General features: G+C 46.9%; 2 protein-coding genes across 3 annotated transcripts in view; one reads left to right on the forward strand and one right to left on the reverse strand.

The window, feature by feature from the left end:
• Window positions 1-1559: 1559 nt before the first annotated feature.
• Window positions 1560-5212, forward strand: LOC309678140 (CMP-N-acetylneuraminate-beta-galactosamide-alpha-2,3-sialyltransferase 2-like; the record flags this gene model as incomplete). The annotated part of the gene is made up of 6 exons (XM_082491091.1): window positions 1560-1814; window positions 2121-2311; window positions 2588-2767; window positions 3114-3159; window positions 3345-3464; window positions 3583-5212. The coding sequence occupies 6 exons, from the start codon at window positions 1560-1562 to the stop codon at window positions 3748-3750; spliced, it is 960 nt and encodes a 319-aa protein (XP_082347217.1). The 3' UTR covers window positions 3751-5212.
• A 287-nt stretch (window positions 5213-5499) lies between these two features.
• Window positions 5500-18717, reverse strand: part of ERGIC3 (ERGIC and golgi 3) — a 32513-nt gene continuing 19295 nt past the window's right edge. The window contains exons 8-14 of one of the 2 annotated variants that reach the window (XR_014269734.1): window positions 16588-16619; window positions 15853-15949; window positions 12649-12713; window positions 9918-10054; window positions 8908-8963; window positions 6360-6534; window positions 5500-5952 (exon numbers count right to left, since the gene is read on the reverse strand). Coding sequence is in view for 1 of the 2 variants with exons in the window: in XM_082491154.1 (XP_082347280.1) it covers window positions 6455-6534; window positions 8908-8963; window positions 9918-10054; window positions 12649-12713; window positions 15853-15949; window positions 16588-16619 (467 nt within the window). In the remaining variant the exon portion in view is untranslated. Of the gene's footprint in view, window positions 6535-8907; window positions 8964-9917; window positions 10055-12648; window positions 12714-15852; window positions 15950-16587; window positions 16620-18717 lie in introns of both variants that reach the window. The other variant, XM_082491154.1, reaches the window with a different exon arrangement.

Here is an 18717-nt window from a genome sequence, read left to right on the forward strand (position 1 = left end):
CCCTGGCTCTGGGCTTAACAGAGCTGCTGGTGCCAACTGTGCAGCTACCAGCCAGCTCGTCCCCCTCCATGGGCCGAGGCTTTGCAACTGCCTGGACCAGCCCGGGGGACCACTGGCTCCTGGCCCAACCGGCATGTCAGATGGATGCTCTTTGCCTCCATCATGGAAAATGTTTGTGGCTGCTGCAGGAGGGCAAAAGACTAAGTCATGGGGGTTCATGGCTGCTGTCAGGGAGAGCATCAGGGGCCTACAGGGTCCCCCTGAGCCTGCAGGGTGAACAGTCGGCATTTTGTGGCTACTTCCTGCTCTGGAGCACCCACATCCGCATTTCCAGCATGCTGGTGGTGGCTTGTTGGTGTTTCCCTTTAAGAAGAGGTGACAGTTCAGTAGCTTTTTGAAAGGGCAGGTTTGCAGGGGAGCGTGACCCACTGCAACCACCTCAGATTGTCCAAACCTCCCCCCCTCTATCTCTTGTCTCTGTTTGTTGCTCGGACCCCCAGGAGCAGCAGTTTTGCTGACGGGTGTACGTCCTGTGGGTCAGATTTGAGTGTACAGTGAGCAGGTAAACCCGTGCTGCAGGAACCGCAGAAAATGGTTAATGTGGAGAAATGAAGCTGGTGCTGACCCGTGACCCCATGTCAGCACCCAGGGGACTGGTGGGAAGCACAGGGTGCTCCTCTGAGGGCAGGAGGGGTTTTTCCTCTCCTTCAGCTTTCCCAGTACAGAGGGGATGCCCCCTCCCAAACCTGCTGCAGTCGCTTCTGACCCTGGGATGGGGGCTGTCCACACAGCCCTGCTCCTCATTCTTGCCTTGCCCATGGGAGCCGGGTCCTGAGAGGCTGAGCACTTCGTGAACTCCCTGAGGACGAGAAAACTCTTTTCCTTCTGACTTTAGGTTTATGTGAGTGATTTTAGATGGAGAACAGAAATGTCAGTTAAATACGGGTATTTAAGAAAGGTTCATGCACAGAGACGGCAGTTAGTACCTCCTGCTCCTCCTGGCGATGATTCGGTGCCCTTGAAGCTGCCAAACCCCAGGGCCACCGGGGAGGGAGTGCCTTGTTGGCTGCACAGCGCCTGCGTGGGCTCGGCGGTGGCAGAGAGGCCGAGGGGCTCCTCTGCCCAGCGGCTGCTCCGCAGCGCTGGCGCGCGTGGGAGGAGGCGGCAGGGCTGGCTGCCTGCAGAGGAGCTGCTTTGTGGGCGAGCGGCTGCCGCTCTGGAGGGGAGCTGGAGTTCAGCCTGTGGCTGGGGCGATGACGCTTCACCGCTTGTTTGCGGGTCGATTTGCAGACCCTAAAAGCATTGCAGGCAGAAAGCAGCTCCTCGTACAGCACGTGCTGCCAGCCGGCCCGAAGTAACTGTGGCAGTGCCAGAAGCAGAGCACGACAATAAAGCCATTGAATGGTTTGAAGAGGAAATACGTACCAGGCTATCTCAGGTCCCTGCAGGGTCGGTGAGCAGCCAAGGGGTGTCCCAGGAGGCTGGGCAGGGAGGGAGGGGGGTCCTGTGGTGACACTGCGATTGGGCCTGGTGACATCTTGCTGCAGGTGGCATGAGGGATGCTGTGCCAGAGGCACACGCAGGTGGTGCTGGCCCTATGCCTGCTGCTGGTCCTGTGGCAATGTTTCCGCACCCCCATGGATGGCCTCGGCCCCGTCCCTGGGGCTCCCTCCCTCCTTGACACCCCTGCTGACCGCTGCACCGCCAGTGCCAACGGCTCCACATGGTTCAACACCCGCTACAACATGGCCATGGGGCCTCTGCTGATGGGTGCAGCCCACGAGCTCTCCTCGGACGTGGTTCAGTGGTGGCTGGTGAGTGGGAGCATGGGGTGGGTGGGTGGAGCGTGGGTCTCTTCCCGGGCTCCTCCGATCTGTTTGCAGTGGGTCAGGGCCAAGGTCAAGTGGGACAGATGCCATGGGGCATGAAGGCAGTGCAGGGACCCCAGCTCACCACCCCCACCCTGTCCCGCAACCTTTTCCTAATATCCCATCTGTTTTTTCTGTACCTTCCCCGGGGCTCTGCTGGGACGAGTGGGGCTCAGTCCCCCTTTGGGGATACTGGTGGCGGGGGGGGGGGAGTGGGGCTGATCATGCCTATTGCTGCCCTTGCTCTCCCAGACCCTGCAGGGTCCCCCGACTGGCGTCCAGCTCCAAGCCATAATTCAGCAGGTCTTCACCGTCCTCCCGGCCCCGACTGGCAGCCTGTGGGACCCGTCTCGCTGCAGGACTTGTGCGGTGGTGGGGAACTCGGGGCGGCTGAAGGGGTCCAGCTACGGGCTGCGGATTGATGCCCATGACTGGGTGCTGAGGTGGGTGACCCAAAGGGGCTTGTCCCCTCCCTGTCTCCCCAGGACCTTGGCATGCCCCAGCCTCCAGCCACCCTGTGAAATCTGCCAACACAAGCCCAGCTTCCAGCTGGAAGCCCCACCCCACCCCCCCAGGGCACACACCTGCCCTGTGTTGCCCATGTCCCCTCTTTGCTGCTGGCCAGAGTGACCTGGTGTCCTTGCCCAGTAGGACTGGCAGCCTGGGACTGGCATGATGTGCATCTTCATTTCGGGATGTGCCTTCCCTCTGTCCCCTAGGATGAACAGAGCGAAGATCGCTGGCTTTGAGCTGGATGTTGGCATGAGAACAACCCATCACTTCATGTACCCGGAGAGTGCAGTGAACCTTGGGCCTGGTGTCCACCTCGTCCTTGTCCCCTTTAAGCCACTGGACCTGCAGTGGGTGGCCAGCGCCTTCTCCACCGGAGAGCTCACGCAGTGCGTCAGCTTCAGGGGATAGCATCTTTTGTGCTGGAGACCCTGGCAATGGCGTGGAGTGGTCCTGGGGACCCTGGTGCCTCACTGGGGCCCTGGCACCATGGTCCTAGTGGGACGAAGGGCCCCTGGGCGAGGGTCCTAGCATCCCTCTGCACCGCAGTTTGGGGAAGTGGTGGCTGTCCCCACTGTGGGGCCATGGGCTTGATGTCTCTTCCCAGAGCCAGGCCAGGGGGTGCTGCTAGAGCAGCCCAAGGGTGTGAGGGTACTATGGGGCCGGGTGCCTCCAAAGGAGAGGCCCCAGCAACAGGAGTGCCCCACACTCATTGCTGTCCTCTGGCTTTTGCAGCACATACGTGAGAGTCAAACAGTTCATCAAGGCGGACAGAAACAAGGTAAGGTCTCGGTGTGCTCCAATGCCTCCTGGGCAGGGAGGGCTCCTCTGGGCACAGCCCAGGCTTGTTTTTCAGTGGGATGCGGGCAGACCCGGTGAGCAGAAGGGCTGATGGCTGTGCTGGTGGTGGGGGCTGGCTGTTGACAGCAACAAGAGCAGCTGACAGCTCCTCCACTCCCCACTCAGGTGCTGATCCTGAGCCCAGCTTTCCTCAAGTACATCCATGACAACTGGACACAGCGCCACGGGCGGTACCCTTCCACCGGCTTCACAGCCCTTCTCTTTGCCTTGCATGCCTGCCAGCAGGTGAGCGTGGTCAGCAGGACTGGGTGCTGCCACCTTACCACCGCCGCACCGCTTGTCTGCGTGCTCTCAGGCTGACTGAGCACCCGCACAGCGACGGCTCTTGGTGGTGTGTGCGCAGGTCTCCGTGTTTGGCTTTGGAGCAGACAGCGAAGGGAACTGGCACCACTACTGGGAGAAAAACCGCTGGTCTGGAGCCTTTCGCAGGACGAGGGTCCACGACGCTGACATCGAATTCAGCCTCATCGAGAGACTGGCAGCTGAAGGCAGGATTTCATTCTACAAATGATGCATCGCCAAGAAACTAAAGCCAGGCCATTAGTGCAGGAACTGGCAGCCCCCGCACTGCCGGCAGCTACCCCTCAGCTCTTTAGCTTGCTTCTCCCCACCCCAGCACTGCCACATGCCCAGGCTCACAGACCCTGTGATCCCCAGGGTCTTGGTGCTGCTTGCACCGGTTGCACCAGCTGAGTGCTGATGACACGCTCCCATGGCACCAGGGACGTTGCATTTGGCTGGACACAGGGTGGGCACAGCTCTGTCCACCCTGGCTGGGAGAGAGGAAGGGGAAGATGGTGTGGCTGGAGATGGGCCGCTGTGCATTGTCCCTGCAGTGGCCATGAAGCTGTTGGGTGACAGCAGTGTGGTGACGGCAGCCACTCAAGCGTGGCTGTCTGCATGTCAGAGCTGACATTTCCACCCACTGATAGTTTTTGGGGGAGGTTTGTAGTTGCTCTTTGGGCAGGGGGAGATGGACATCTTCCCTTCCCATCTTTTTATAATTAAGGAAATATTTTAAAAAATTGTATCAATGAAGTGTAAGAACGGAAAAAATCAAGCATGCTAAGTCAGAAGACGACAGAATCAAGTACAGTTGAAATGATCTTACATTGAATAAACTTTGAAAACACACATGAAAATATTATTAATATTTACTTTACTTTTTGAGCCCTTACTGCTTTGAAAAGACAGCACACTCTACCTCAGCCGCACCCTGCAGAATGATTGTAGACCCTGGAGCCCAAGCTCCGCAAAGGTTTTCTCCTCCAGAGCAGAGTTAGCAGGATGTCTTTTCCTACTTTCAATCACAAACACAAACATCCTTGAATCAGACTCAGCTTTTCCATGGCTATTGGTCACTTGGTCTTTCAGTCTATTAAAACAACCAGATCTCTCCTACTAACAATCTCCCATTTTATAGCAGAAGCCTGTATTACTTGAGTTAACTATTAACTTCATTGATTTTCTACCTCTCCAGGTAGAATCTCCATTTCTGTATGTCTTCTGTTTCTCTTCTTGATTATATCCAGTTTCCCACAACGTGTTCAAGTCTTGCACTTACCCGTCCCATCACCTTCCCTCTATTTTCTCCAGGTGCTAAGAAGTGCTCTGTGGGATGCTCTCCAACACTTTTCTGAAGCTTTGAAGAAATTGGCTTTCTTATCAAAGACAAGTGATTAGCTGCTAATTGTTTCACTGTGGGACAAAGTCTTGCTACATTATTTTCATTCATCTTCCCCCTCCTGATTATTCTTTCAAATTTAGTTACAAAGCTGTGTGCTCTGCTGAGCAACTGAAACTGTTCAGGTCACTTTGTGTTCCTGATAAAACACATCTATACTTCTCTACATTGTAGTAGTACTATATGATTCAGACCTGATGGATTTTTTTTTTTTAACAAACCCATTTTTTCCCCAGTATTCTAGCTTGGAGATTAATCGGTCTCCTTACCCACACCTCAAACTGCTTCTCTCCCCGATTGAAAATACATGGGTTTTATACTCCCTGGTTTATAGATAAGTTCAACCAATTAAAAAAAAAAAAACCACAACAAAACCCACAACAAAAACCAGCCACAAACAAAAACGACTTTAAAATTAATTATAAAATAGATTTCTCTCTGCATTATCTATCAGATCCTGTGCCTGTCGCATTCACTGTGCTCTGTTGGACCAATTGCTTAGACCAAATTTAGAGTCAATACCAAAGCAAATCCAGAGCTGAAATTTAAGAGTAATTAATGTGCTTTGCCTAAAAATGAGGCAGGAATCCACAATATTTTATTTTTCTTCATTGTTTTCCAATTTCTCCCACTACAATTTCACATACCAAGCACTTTACTCACTTGTGTGGATCACTAAAAAGAAAAAAACAACACATCATCATCATGCTATCTACATACTTTGCCACAATGCAGGTGTGGTTTTTAATTATAATTTCCAATTCAGTACCAAGATTAGTTCAAAGAATTTAATTATTCTTCCAAATGCTTCAGCGAAACACAGAGGATGGGCTTTATTTTAAAATATAAACAGAGGGGAAATGAAAAACACAATCCAATTTAAAAAAAATCAATTAAAACTCCAAACGCTTTTTTGCTGAAACACCAACTTGCATCTTTCATAAGAAGATCAATCTGGAGCAGCTGCAATGCCCCACAGGACAGTAAGCACATCCCAAGTGCTAGGTCTCACCACGCTGCCCAGGACAGCTGGAAGGAAAGCGCATGGGATTCAGCACGTTTTCACAGAGGTCTGGCATACAGCATCAACACACTCAGAAACACTTTTAAAAAAATTTTAAAAAGCCAGATGGTATTGCTAGAAAGCTTATTTGACGGCAATTTCAATCTATTCCAAGTCTCGTGACCATAAAGTAACTTATTCCTGGAGGCAAACAGAATGCAGTATCTCTAGCATCTCTTTGGGGGAGGAGGGAGGAACTGGATGAACACGGACTGACACAAAAGGGTTTTTACAGTAGGGTCTGCACAGCCAGACAAGATGGCTAATCTTTATAGCAGCAAGGTTCAAGCAGTTCCATCCACAAATTAATGCCAAACAAAGGATAATGGGACAGTAACATAAGAGCGATCAGGGCCATCTGGTAATTCCAAACCTCTTCTCTTGTGCACTCAGAAGATCACTTGTGTTTCAAAAAACTTGCTTAGTTCTCCTTCGAGGTTTTTCTTGTGGGGCGAGATCATTGCTTATTTATGTTGTCTTCCCAAGTTCAATTTTCTTCTGGATGGCACGTGCTGAGTGATAGATCAAGGAGTCAATGAATCCTGCAACTAAAAGGAAAAATCAGGTGGATCAAACCAGACATGCCTCAGAGGGAGACAATTCCCAGGGAAAGAAAACACCACCCCCTCTGTCAGTGGAAAGGAATTCCAGCTCCCCCAGTCAGAAAACAGCTGCTTCTGCTCTGAAGAATAAGGTCCTCATGTCATTAGGACAGACAAAATCCAGCTTGCAGGCAGAGGTGATCATACTTCTCCGGAAAAAGATCTCTCTTACGGAAGTAAAAATGCAACAGGCTGAGTCACATGTGTTTACTGATGAGTGGGAAGAGTTTGGAGAGGAAGCTGATGCTGAGAGCCTTATGTCATGTCACTGCCTTGACCCAGCTTGCCAAGGGCATGTTTCCCATTTCTTTCTCATTTCATGGTAACCTTAAAAGTAAGCTACTCTACCCAATGCTGCTCTTTATGGTTGCCCTTTATCGGGGACTGCAAGGTTTACCCACCAAGGACACAAGCATTCAGTTCTTTCTGCAGTATTTTTCCCAAAGCTCTCCAGCGCTGGAGAAGCCTCTTAATTCAGTGCTTGTTTGGGCCCACAGAAAAGCTCAGAATGGGTCTACTGCACCACAAAACCCAGACAACCCTGCATCCATTGAGGTGGCTTTCACAGAACAGGAACCCTGAGCTCCTGCCAGGGAGGGAACAGAGGGTGCCAGTAAGCAAAGGTATTTTCAATGTCTTTGTCATAGAACGGTTTTGGTTGGAAGGGACCTTGACGATCACCTAGTTCCAACCCCCCTGCCATGGGCAGGGCCACCTCCCACCAGACCAGGCTGCTCCAAGCCCTGTCCAACCTGGCCTTGAACACCTCCAGGGACGGGGCAGCCACAGCTTCTCTGGGCAACCTGGGCCAGGGGCTCACCACCCTCACAGTGAAAAATTTCTTCCTAATACCTAATCTAAGTCTTCCAGTTTAAAGCCATTCCCCCTTGTCCTTTATGAAGCTTCTTGTTCTTTTTTCTTTTATTCAACACCTCAATCTAAGAAATAATTAAGCAACCACTTGGCCCTACACAAAGACAGACATTTCAATACTATATAAAGAGTAGCAGCTAAAATGGGAACTGAGTTTCCTGTTTATTACAGCAGAATGGAATTATTTGCCTTACTATGTGGTCTTTGAGTAACACTTCAGCTGACTGTCTTTTGTGGTTGTTTTGTCCTGAAATTATCTCAACTTGTAGAATCAATTTGATGCTCTAACACAAAAACTGTTACAGAGCTGATTTATTCATTTGAGATATTCATATATATTCTAGAATATGAATATAGAGTCTGAACGTGGTGTATGGCAGCAAACACTACAGACTGGCCGTCAAACCTCATTGGCATTAGAGGGCACTTGCATTTGTCATGAAAATAATTTTTGAAAACCTTTCCCTGAGTCTCAGCTATAGAAAAGCATATGATCAAATTTATTACAGACAGAAATTCTGTTTAACAGTATCAGGATAACTGAGCATTGTGACACCTCAGGTGATGAGAAAAACCCTGCAGATAAAGGTGTTATGTGATACAGGTATCTGATACAGGTGTTACGTGATACAGTAGCAGGCTTCTCAAGTCCAGTAAGATCTGCTGGCCAGATCTCCAGGCTGGCTCTTCACAGATACGTGAACATCTCTGACTTCGTTTCAGAGCACCCTGGGTTATTAGCTGGAGTTCAAGGCTGGACCAAGGCTGTGCTCTGTCACATGCATGGAGCTGAGCAGATACCAGCTAGCTATTCCAGAAGCCAGCACTGAGAATGAAATCCAGTCAACTCAAACGGCTCTGCAGGAACAACCTCTCTTTACAGGACCCCGTCTAGCTGCAAGGGCTACTTTGAGTCCCTGCAGAGCACTCACTGGAGCTCCTATGTCTGTGAACACAGTTTGAGACCTCTGAGATGGCTATGCCCATGGCAACCTGGGGCACAGATTTTACTGGCTTTGGTTCTACACAGAAGCAACTGGTCCTACACAGAAGCAACTATCTGCTTACAGGCCCAAGCTGGCCAAGAAAATGATACAGATGCATTCATATGGTATGTGAAATACTGCATTATTTGAAAACAAAATGTCCTGTAAAGCATCAAAATGAAATATTATGATAGGTCTACACCATAATGAAATGAAATATTTCATCAAATGAAATATTATAATAGGTCTACATCATCTACAGCATCTTGAAAGTCTACACTGCTAATTACAATCTGATATCACTCCCATGGCTCTGCAGAACATGCTATATCCTCTACTAAAGGCTGAAGTCATCTCTCCCCATCAAACAGGGATTTATTACCAGCCATGCAGAGTTTAGAAAGAGTAAGATGGCAAGTGTTTACACTTTAGAAAGAAAAAATATTGAAAGGTACAATACCTGTAAATATGCCTCCAACGATGGCACAAACTCCTGTGAGAAAGTGTGTAAAGGACCTAAAATGAGGAAAACAATTTGAACAACCAGCATGAGCTCAGATACCAATGTCAGGTAAATAACAATTAACTAATCAAAACTAATTCATAATTATCATAATGTTCATCACAGCACATAAGTATGCATTATATAAAAAGTAATAGCTGACAAGATTTAACAATTAAATAACCCTTATTGGTTACAGAATGGAGTTTGTCACTGAGCAGCATTGAATAGCATTAGAGCAGTGCACTAAGGAGCTCAATGGCAACCCTAGGATGCAAAAACTGAATTCGTAAACTTAAAGGATGGACTTTTAATCCCTAAGATTTTATCCATTCCTACCCAGACAGAATGCACAGCAGGCTGCTGTAATACAAAAACTAAATCCCTAAGCACATGTTAATACATTTTAAGGCATAGACACACTGGCTGTCCCTCATTACGATCCTAAAAGATCAGACAGTTACAACCCCTTCCAGTCCCCCGAAACAACATAACTGTGATTAACGGAGGACCTGGAAAGAAGAAAGAGGTTCCACACTGACTACAACATGCGCAAAAGCTATAGGAAATGCAGATTAAGTAACCAGGTTGGATCAGTGTGGGTGCTGCTGTAGGTGCTGGCAAGATGGGTATGCTATATCAATCTTTGAGGACAAAAAGACTTCGAGGACGTTAGTCTGAACCGAAAAGCATTATATCAGACTTCTGCTCGCTGCACCAATTTCCTTCTCCATCTTGGTACTGGATTAAAATGCTTCAGGTAATATCAGAAAAAACACAATCCCTTTCAGATGTTCACACTGAGCGGAAGGGCATCTGGCTGGGCCTCTTCCTCTCCACTGACTGGGAAGGGGCTTGGATGGCTTTCAGGCACTTGCACTGTTGTTTTTAAGCGAGGATGGAGTTTTAAGCTAGCAAAATGACAACATCAGCGGAGAGTGAATGAAATAGACTGAAACATCTCTTACCTGTGTTTCTCTGTCAGCTTCACCATCATGGGTGAAAGTTCATATAGCACAAATACACCAGGCAGACCCTGGTCTCCTAGTAGCCCATTGGCTATCTTCTCATGCCGTGTAACTGAAAACTGGTTGGTCCTTACCACCTAGCAGGAAACAAACACAGCAAACATTGTTTTGTTAGTGAGGAATAGGAAAGGCTACTAAAACATGGGTTCAGTGAACGATATCAATGTAGCCCTGCCCACTCACTTGTGGGGGGCCTGACAGTGGGTCATAAAAAGGGTCATAAAGAGCTCCATCAGGATCAGATCTATTTTTACTACAGGCTAGCAGTTAAAGCCCCAGCTAGTCCAAAGAATGAGTGATGTATCAGTCCCCAGGCTGGACTGTTTTGGTCTCTGCGGGCAAGCAATGGCATAAGCTGTCCCTCTCGACCTCAACCCCAAGTTCACATCGTCCTCTACACCAAAATGCAGTTCACCTAAGCACGCTTCGAGGAGACAGCACTGATGTGAGAAAGCCATATATATTCAAGGGTGAGAAAAAAAGGAAATAATACCTAAAATCAAGAGAGTGCCAGGGCTGCAGAAGGACACAGATGTCCCATCTTTCTACGAATGAAGATCACCCTGCAACATTCTTCTGCGCCCTGCCATTCTTCTACACATTGTTCACACCAGTTCTATTCTTAGAGCAAATGAATTGGGTTTCTGTAAAATGAATTTATGTTCTATCATCCTTAATAAGCTATCTGACACAAATTACAATCCAAGCTGAGAAAGATACTATCCAGTTTCTTCACCAAGTTCCACATTTGGGGGTTCCAAGTACTGAATGTATAACACAGCCCCTGGTACGCATCTAGTAGCATACTAGGATCCATAGTTGCTTTAAGTACGACCATCATGGTTTGCATGGATTCCTCTCATGGTGACTAATAAAAAGCAGTTCTTTTGAAAGAGAAGTCCTTTGAAATGTGAACAACAGCTTTACAGTAGAACACGAGATTTCATCAAGAGAAACAGAAGCCATGGTGGCTTTTGGCACTGGGAGGTGGCCATAACAATAGAGCTCCTATTAACAATCTTTTGTACTTCAGGAATTTCAATCCTCCACAGAAAGTACAGAGGCATCCTGAATCCAAGAAGAATGAGCTTCTAACACTGTCTGAAGATTCTCCCAGTATCACCTCATAGCAAGCAACTTGCACCCAACTTCCAAGAAAAAAACAGATACATCCTTTCTAGGCAGGGGATTGAAGAAAGAACGGTCCACATAACGATTTATCACATGAGAACTGAGTCTTGCAAACAGTTTCAATCTTTAGGGCAGATGAAGAAATACTAACTATGTCTACCTTTCCAGTGGATTCTGTTAAGATTGTTCTGCTAATGCTGCTCTAGGATAGCTTTGCTTGAATTGTATCTACTGTGGCCATGTGGCTCTGCAGATTTGTGGTTCGTATGCAGCCCCTGGCGTAACTAATAATCTGCTGGTGATTTACATTTCATAGTGCCTAAAACAACATGAAGGTTGTGTGGATGTGCAGTAACACGTTGTTCTCGTTGCAAGGATATGCAGTACGTGCCCGAGAGCAGCATGAGTTTGGGCGAAGAGCCTGAGGTGAGGTGGTGAGGGTTCCCAGTGTTGTGGGGTTTGCACAGTGTTATAAAACTGTGTAGGGCAAGGCAGTCAAATTCTGGCATAGTTTCATCCACGCATAGATCAGTTCTTGCATTGAACAAGCCCTGGAACCACACTTAGGTTTCACCTCAGAGGAAACTGGTTTGGTGTTAAAGTGAAGCTGGGCATGGACCACCCACGCAGCGCAGAAGATAAAGAACCAAAACCTGGGAGACAGCTAGGGAGCTAAGCCATCTTGTACATGAACGCTCACAGAGGTACTGGGGCATGTGGCACCTGTCTCTTCCTCACTGGGTCAGACAAGTACACCGGGTAGCACTGGTGGTGAAGTATGCACAACAGTAGAGCTGCTGCCTCTACTGGTGTTTTCGTTGCAAAAGAAATGTAACAGCTTACATCATTCTGCTGCCCTAAGACTACGGGGGTCCAAATAATGATAACTGACATGTTCGTTTTTTTAACAAAGATTTTCTCTCCAGCTCTTGAGATCCCCTGAAAAACGCCAGCAACCAAAATAAAAGCTTCCAAATGAATGAAAGAAATCCCAGTTCTTTCTGCTCCTACAGGCTGGCTTCAGAAGACAGCAAAAATTTGTCTCTGTTCTCAGGATCTTCATCTCACCCTGGTATCTCCTCAGTAATTTGTGTATCCTACCTGTCCTGAATGAATGACATATTCTGAAAGCAGGGCTGGAAATCTAGGCACGCTCTTTTGGAGGCTAAAGGGGTTTTTAAATTGGAGACAAGCTGATCTTGAGTTATTCTCCAAAGAACATTTTTAGGATCTCCTTGCTGCTTTAACTTCTCCTGAGCATGCAATAGGAGGGATTCATGAGGGTACATGATGAAAATGGCACGGTCACTTTGAGCTACGTGGGATGGAGGAGGCTGAAATCTGCTTCATCACTGCTGCAACATTACAGACAACCATACACCATAGAAATTGTTATTCTTACTGGGTTGGTTATATGAAGCAAGTTGAACAGACTGTGTTGCTTCCACCAGAGGTCAGATATGGTCAGCGTCAGAATAAGAGGAGAAAGTCTGAAGGCTTTCACTTGCCAAAGTAATAGGGGCAAAAAAAAGGTACTTACTTCACCATCTACTTTCATATACACTGTGGGGACCACCTTGACAAAATACTGAAACATCATGGAAGCTATAAGCAAAGATAGAGAGACACAATTAATAACTGGCAAAGAGCTGGAAAGCTTAACTGACAGGTTAGGTAGACACAAATTGGTTTCGTTCAACTTGTCAGGGAACAGCTTTCTATGCAACAGTTACTGGAGGTTTTCAAGGACAGTAAAGTTAATGTCTGACATGAGTTTTCCTTTTGCCAAATTGAATCTTGTTCCTGTTCCAACCAAAACCACTGTCATTTTGGCCTTGACTAAATTGAAAACGCCCTACAAACCCGTTATCTTGCTATAGTTTTAGCAGTACAACGTCTTGAAAATTATTATAACACATGAAAACCTTTACATTTAATAGCATAGCCCTAAGAAAACATACTCAACTTTAAATGAGTATTCTATATCAACTTCAACTAACACTACAGTTTATTCCTGTACAAGCATGGTTTTTACCATATCAGATGAAAATCAGATGAAAAGATCTGGATCAGTGAACAAAAAAAAATAGGAGAACTCCTGCTGCTGCCTCAGACCAGCCTGTTCCTTCAGTTCTCTTAAGGATAATAGAAGGCAAGAGTCGCTTTGAAAACCTATTTTCAAATGCCCTGAAGCTCAAGGGCAGCCTTGGCTGCAGTGACCATGAGACAGTAGAGTTTGAGATCCTTAGGGCAGTGAGGAGAGCGCACAGTAAGCTTGCAACTCTGGACTTCAGGAGAGCAGACTTTGGTCTCTTCAGGGATCTGCTTAGCAGAGTGCCATGGGATAAAGCCCTGGAGGGAAGAGGGGTCCAGGAAAGCTGGCTAATATTCAAGGACCACCTCCTCCAGGCTCAGGAACGATGCAGCCCAACAAAGAGAAAGTCAAGAAAAACATGCCAGGAGGCCCGCATGGTTGAACAAGAAGCTCCTGGACAATCTCAAACAGAAAAAGGAAGTCTACAGAGGGTGGCAGCAAGGACAGGTAGCCTGGGAGGTACACAGAGAAATTGTCCGAACAGCCAGGGATCAGGTTAGGAAAGCTAAAGCCCAGACAGCTAAATCTGGCCAGGGACGCCAAGGGCAACAAGAAAAGCTTCCACAGGTGATAAAAGGAAGACTAGGGAAAATGTGGGGCCCTCTCCAAAAGAAAATGGGAGACCTGGTCACCCAGAACATGAACAAGGCTGAGATACTCCATGACTTTTTTGTCTCAGTCTTCACTGGGAAACACTCTGGCCACACCACCCAAGTTGCAGAAGGCAAAGGCAGGGAGCGGGAGAATGAGGAACTGCCCACTGTAGGAGAAGATCAGGTTCGAAACCAGCTGAGGAACCTGAAGGTGCCCAAGTCCATGGGACCTGATGAGATTCCTCCACAGGTCCTGAGGGAGCTGACAGATGAAATTGCCAAGCCACTATCCATCATATTTGAGAAGTCGTGGCAATCTGGTGAAGTTCCCACTGACTGGAAAAGGGGAAACATAACCCCCATTTTTAATAAGGGAAAAAAGAAGACCTGGGGAACTACATGCTGGTCAGTCTCACCTCTGTGCCTGGCAAGATTATTAGCAGGCCCTCCTGGAAACCCTGCTAAGGCACATGGAAAATAAGGAGGCAATTGGTGACAGCCAACATGGCTTCATTAAGGGCAAATCATCCCTGACACATTTGGTGGCCTTCTATGATGGGTTTACAAGGGCAGAGCAACTGACACCATCTACCTGGACTTGTGCAAGGCATTTGACGCTGTCCTGCATGACATCCTTGTATCTAAATTGGAGAAACGTGGATTTGACCGATGGACCACTTGGTGGATAAAGAACCAGCCGGAAGATCGCACTCAAAGAGTTGTGGTGAATGGCTCGATGTCCAAGTGGTGAGCAGTGATGAGCAGTGTTCCTCAGAGGCTGTTACTGGGACCGGTGCTGTTTAACATCTTTGTTGGTGACATGGACAGTGGGATGGAGTGCACCCTCAGCAAGTTTGCTGATGATACCAAACTGTGTGGCAAGGTAGACACGCTGGAGGGGAGGGATGCTGTCTAGAGCAACCTTGACAGGCATGACAGGTGGGCCCATACAAACCTCATGAAGTTCAACAAGGCCAAGTGCAAGGTCCTGCACATGGGTCAGGACAATCCCAAGCACAAATACAGGCTGGATGGAGGATGCATTGATAATAGCGGTGAGGAGACGCCTTGCAGGAGCTGGTGGATGAGAAGCTCTACATGAGCCAGCAATGTGTGTGTTAGCAGCCAGTTATGGGCCGCCTCTCAGAGCGTTTGTTACTCCACAGAAAAACCACAGCACCACAATCATATCGAGTATTAAGACACCTTTTCCTTTTTCTGTATTTTATTTTAAGCAACATCCTTTGATTTGGGTACAAGAATTAAAATTGATGGTGGAAAATTTAAAAGAACACGGTCAGGTATGATTAACAATCCTACCACCACCTCAAAGCAAACGAATTCTTTCTTCAAGCTGTGTTATATAACAGCACCCCAAGTACCTGCAAAGACAAACTTTGCAGACTTCAGCGCATCTGGATAAAAAGCCAACCAATCTCTGCAGTGGCATATAAAGTGGTACAGTCAGGATCTTTCAAGGAAAATGCACACAAGCAGTCTTATGTGAATAAACCAAGATTATAGTTTGAGCAGCAGCAGCACGAGGAGAGAATTGCCCTTCCTTCTTAAGCCAGCCAGCTGGAGCTATCTAGAAAAGATCAGCAACATTTCAACTTCACTGCAGCTGTTCAGCCATTACTGTTGGGTAGATCAAGGTCAGGCAGTCACCATGGTTCTCCAGCAACTTTCAGTTAGGCCTTTTTTCCCTGTCCTGTGTCTTCTGGTTATCTCCTACTGCATGCAGTAGCTAGACAGGGCTCTCCCTGGACTACACCTGACGCAGACATGTAATAATGATGTGCTATAGCTGCTGTTGTGCATCCATGAACACCAAAAAGAGAGATCTTTCAGAAAGGTCACAGAATCAAAATATGTTGGCAGATTTGTTCCAGATGAATGGAGGCAGCTGTTCCAGAAAGAGCACAAGGTGGAGGAGTTTACGTTTTATGCAATGCCGTCAGGGTACTTGTTAAAGCCTGGGAACTTCGCTCCTGTTCTCTTCTAACACTTATTAATACAGACACTTAAAAAGAGATTTCTCTCAATTGGCTTTTACCTTGCTGTGCAGTGACGTCCGTCCCATCCAGAGGGTTCACAATGCCTGGATAATCCCTTCCAAATGAGAGATGTTTGATATAGTGTGTCATATTGATCTGAAACATAAATGTTAATAACTCAAACAACTGCACAGCATCCAAGAGGCAAGGTAAGGATTGAAAGTTAATTATTTGTATATTTTTCTGAGTGCAGCTCTAGAACAAAGACAGGTCCTCCCTTACTCTGCGTGTCCTAACAGTGAACTCCAAAGCACTTGCTCTTCTTTTTTATTCATGGGAGATTCCAAGATGTGGAATTTCTCCTTTTCCTGCTGGAAATCCCCAGATCCTGGTGCCCTTCCCTCCCATCTACAGAGCAGGCTCTCCCACCCATTCCTCTCCCTGCCGTAGGAACACCATGCTGTCAGCTGCCTTGGTGGCACAGGTATGGGCATCATCTGCTTTCCTCCCAGCACAAGGTAAACCCCAACAGACCCAGAAACAGTTGTGAAAATGTCAACCTTAGAAAACTGGGAAGCGCAGATTCAGGAGCAAGGCAGTCTCAGGAAGAGGCTTGCCAAGCAACATGCAGATGTCCCAGCACATACTTCAGAGCCCTGTCCCAGGTTCTGCTCAGGCTTATATAGCCAAATACGGATGGGATCAGTACACTAGGATTTCAATGTGGCAAAGGGAGGGAAATGCAGAAGGAAAAGATACCAAGAGAACTAGAACGCTATCTTGGGAACACTTACATTATCAAGGCCGAAGCTCTGTAGATCATGAACTGTAATAGAAAAATAGTTTAACAATATAGTTCAGACTGTGATACCAAGCATTTCTATTTAACCTTATTCCGGTTTATAAGGGAGCTCCTCTCATTTCCATTGCAATCTAAAATTGCAAGAAAATCACCTGCGTTTCTCTCTTGCTTGCAGTAGGGCATGTGACAGATAAAACTGCTACAATTCCCCTCCTGACATAGACTAGACACTGCTAGAGTGAAGGAAAGTAACTTTAATTTGGGGTTAATTCAGATTAAGTATTTCAGTCCTCACCTGAATGTATTCTTAATCTAGGGCAAAAACAAGATCCCAGGGGGAAGGAAGAAAAAGTTCACTGGTGTCTCAGTCACCACCTGATACACATAACTCCTCTAACTACTGTAAAACACAGAGGCACAACAGATCTAAACTAACAACTGAGCAGCGCACATGCCTTAATATCACATGCAAGTGCCCTAAAGAAATCCTCGACATCTTGGCAACTCAGCGCTCTGCCCATCAGCCTTGTTACCCCTGCCGGAGAATGCATGGGGAAAGGAAAAGCCTTTGTGGGGATGGTATTTGCAAACCACTGGTGGGGCCAAGGTGATTGTCACCAGTGCTAGGATTTGGGGAATTTGTCCTGCCCTCTCTCTGCCCTTCCTGCTTACAGTAATATGACGCCGCCGGCAGCACCACTACCCCCCAGAAGGGATTTGGCAAAGATACGGGCAATGGAAGGCACTGGATATCTTTTGGTTGGCTACTTAAATGACTTTATGCAATGCCAGAAGCATCAGTCTCAGGGTGAAAATATAACTTACAACTCAATTTCAGTATCGCTCCTACCAGGTTTATACAAAGTCACACAATCATCTTAAATTAGCCAGATGCTGTGGCGCATTTTAACTGGTAAATTAACATGCTCAGGAAGCCAGACCTCACCTTTCACCTTAGCAAAGAAAAAACACACTTCAAAAATCATGGGCTATTATTTTAGGAGCTGATGGAGTCAGATCACCAAGTGCTGCTACACTATTAACAAAGATTAGGAATTCTACTCCTTTGAAGGGCTTCTGATATACAGCCTAGCACAAATCAGGCTGCAATGCTAAAGAACTGATTGAAACTAGCCTCTCCTTTAAAAAATTGACTTAACATGAGTGTGCTACGAACTCATATTTTTCGTATTAACATCTTTCAATAAAACACCAGAAGCTTTACTTGTATTTATAGAAAACAGTAACTAAATCCAATCATTCAAAACAGAGAATGCACAGTTAGAAAAGTAAATGCCAAGCCTAAACTATACTCCTCCTAATGCTCTGATCTAGGGAGAGGCCCTTGCATTTCACAGTTGAAATGTTAGATGCTCACAAATTAAGGCTGCAGTCATTGGAATTAAGGCAATGGTTCTGCATTACAAAGAGCTCAGAGCTGCACTGGCTTCAGATATTCCTGCTGCTGTCTCTGATGAGAGTGCAGACTGTGCTGGCATCTTGAATCAAATAACTCATTTGGCTTTTAAAAAGAAATTCCTACTAAGAATTTGGAAATAGATATGAAATGGTGGGCAGGGAAAGGAAAGAAGGGAGAAGTGGCCGTGGAATTATGCTATGCTGTTTTTCTTAACGGTTACCAGCAACACCCTGTTTCATGCTGCAGTATTATTTGCACTTAAATCAAAAGTTAAGTGGCCTACTGAAGTGTCAAGTCCTGCTGCCTTGTGTACAGACACCAGCAGGCTAATCTTCCGTTAATAAATAAAGTTCTATGGAGATCCTGGCTCTGGTGGATTTGTATTTAAACTGGACCTACTGCCAAAGGAATAACACAGTCTTTGTCCCCCCATCTTTGTGTTGATGGCTCATTCCTGTCCCACCCTCCGTTTGGTCATGAGCCACACCTGAGAACACAATAGACTGAAATGTGAGTATTGCTTTATGTGCGGCTATTCTTCCAGCCAGGGCAGGTCCAAAGGAAGGTTAATCACACAGCTGCACGGATGCTCGTGCTGGTGCAGCGCAGGGACGCATAGGAAGGGACAGGGATGCTCCTCCTGGTGGCTATACTCCTAGAACACTTCGCAGGATTATGATGTTTATCAGCTTTAACGGTTGG

Source organism: Vanellus vanellus (genome assembly GCF_965231255.1).
Source record: "Vanellus vanellus genome assembly, chromosome: 15".
In the NCBI taxonomy this organism is placed as follows: Eukaryota; Metazoa; Chordata; class Aves; order Charadriiformes; family Charadriidae; genus Vanellus; species Vanellus vanellus.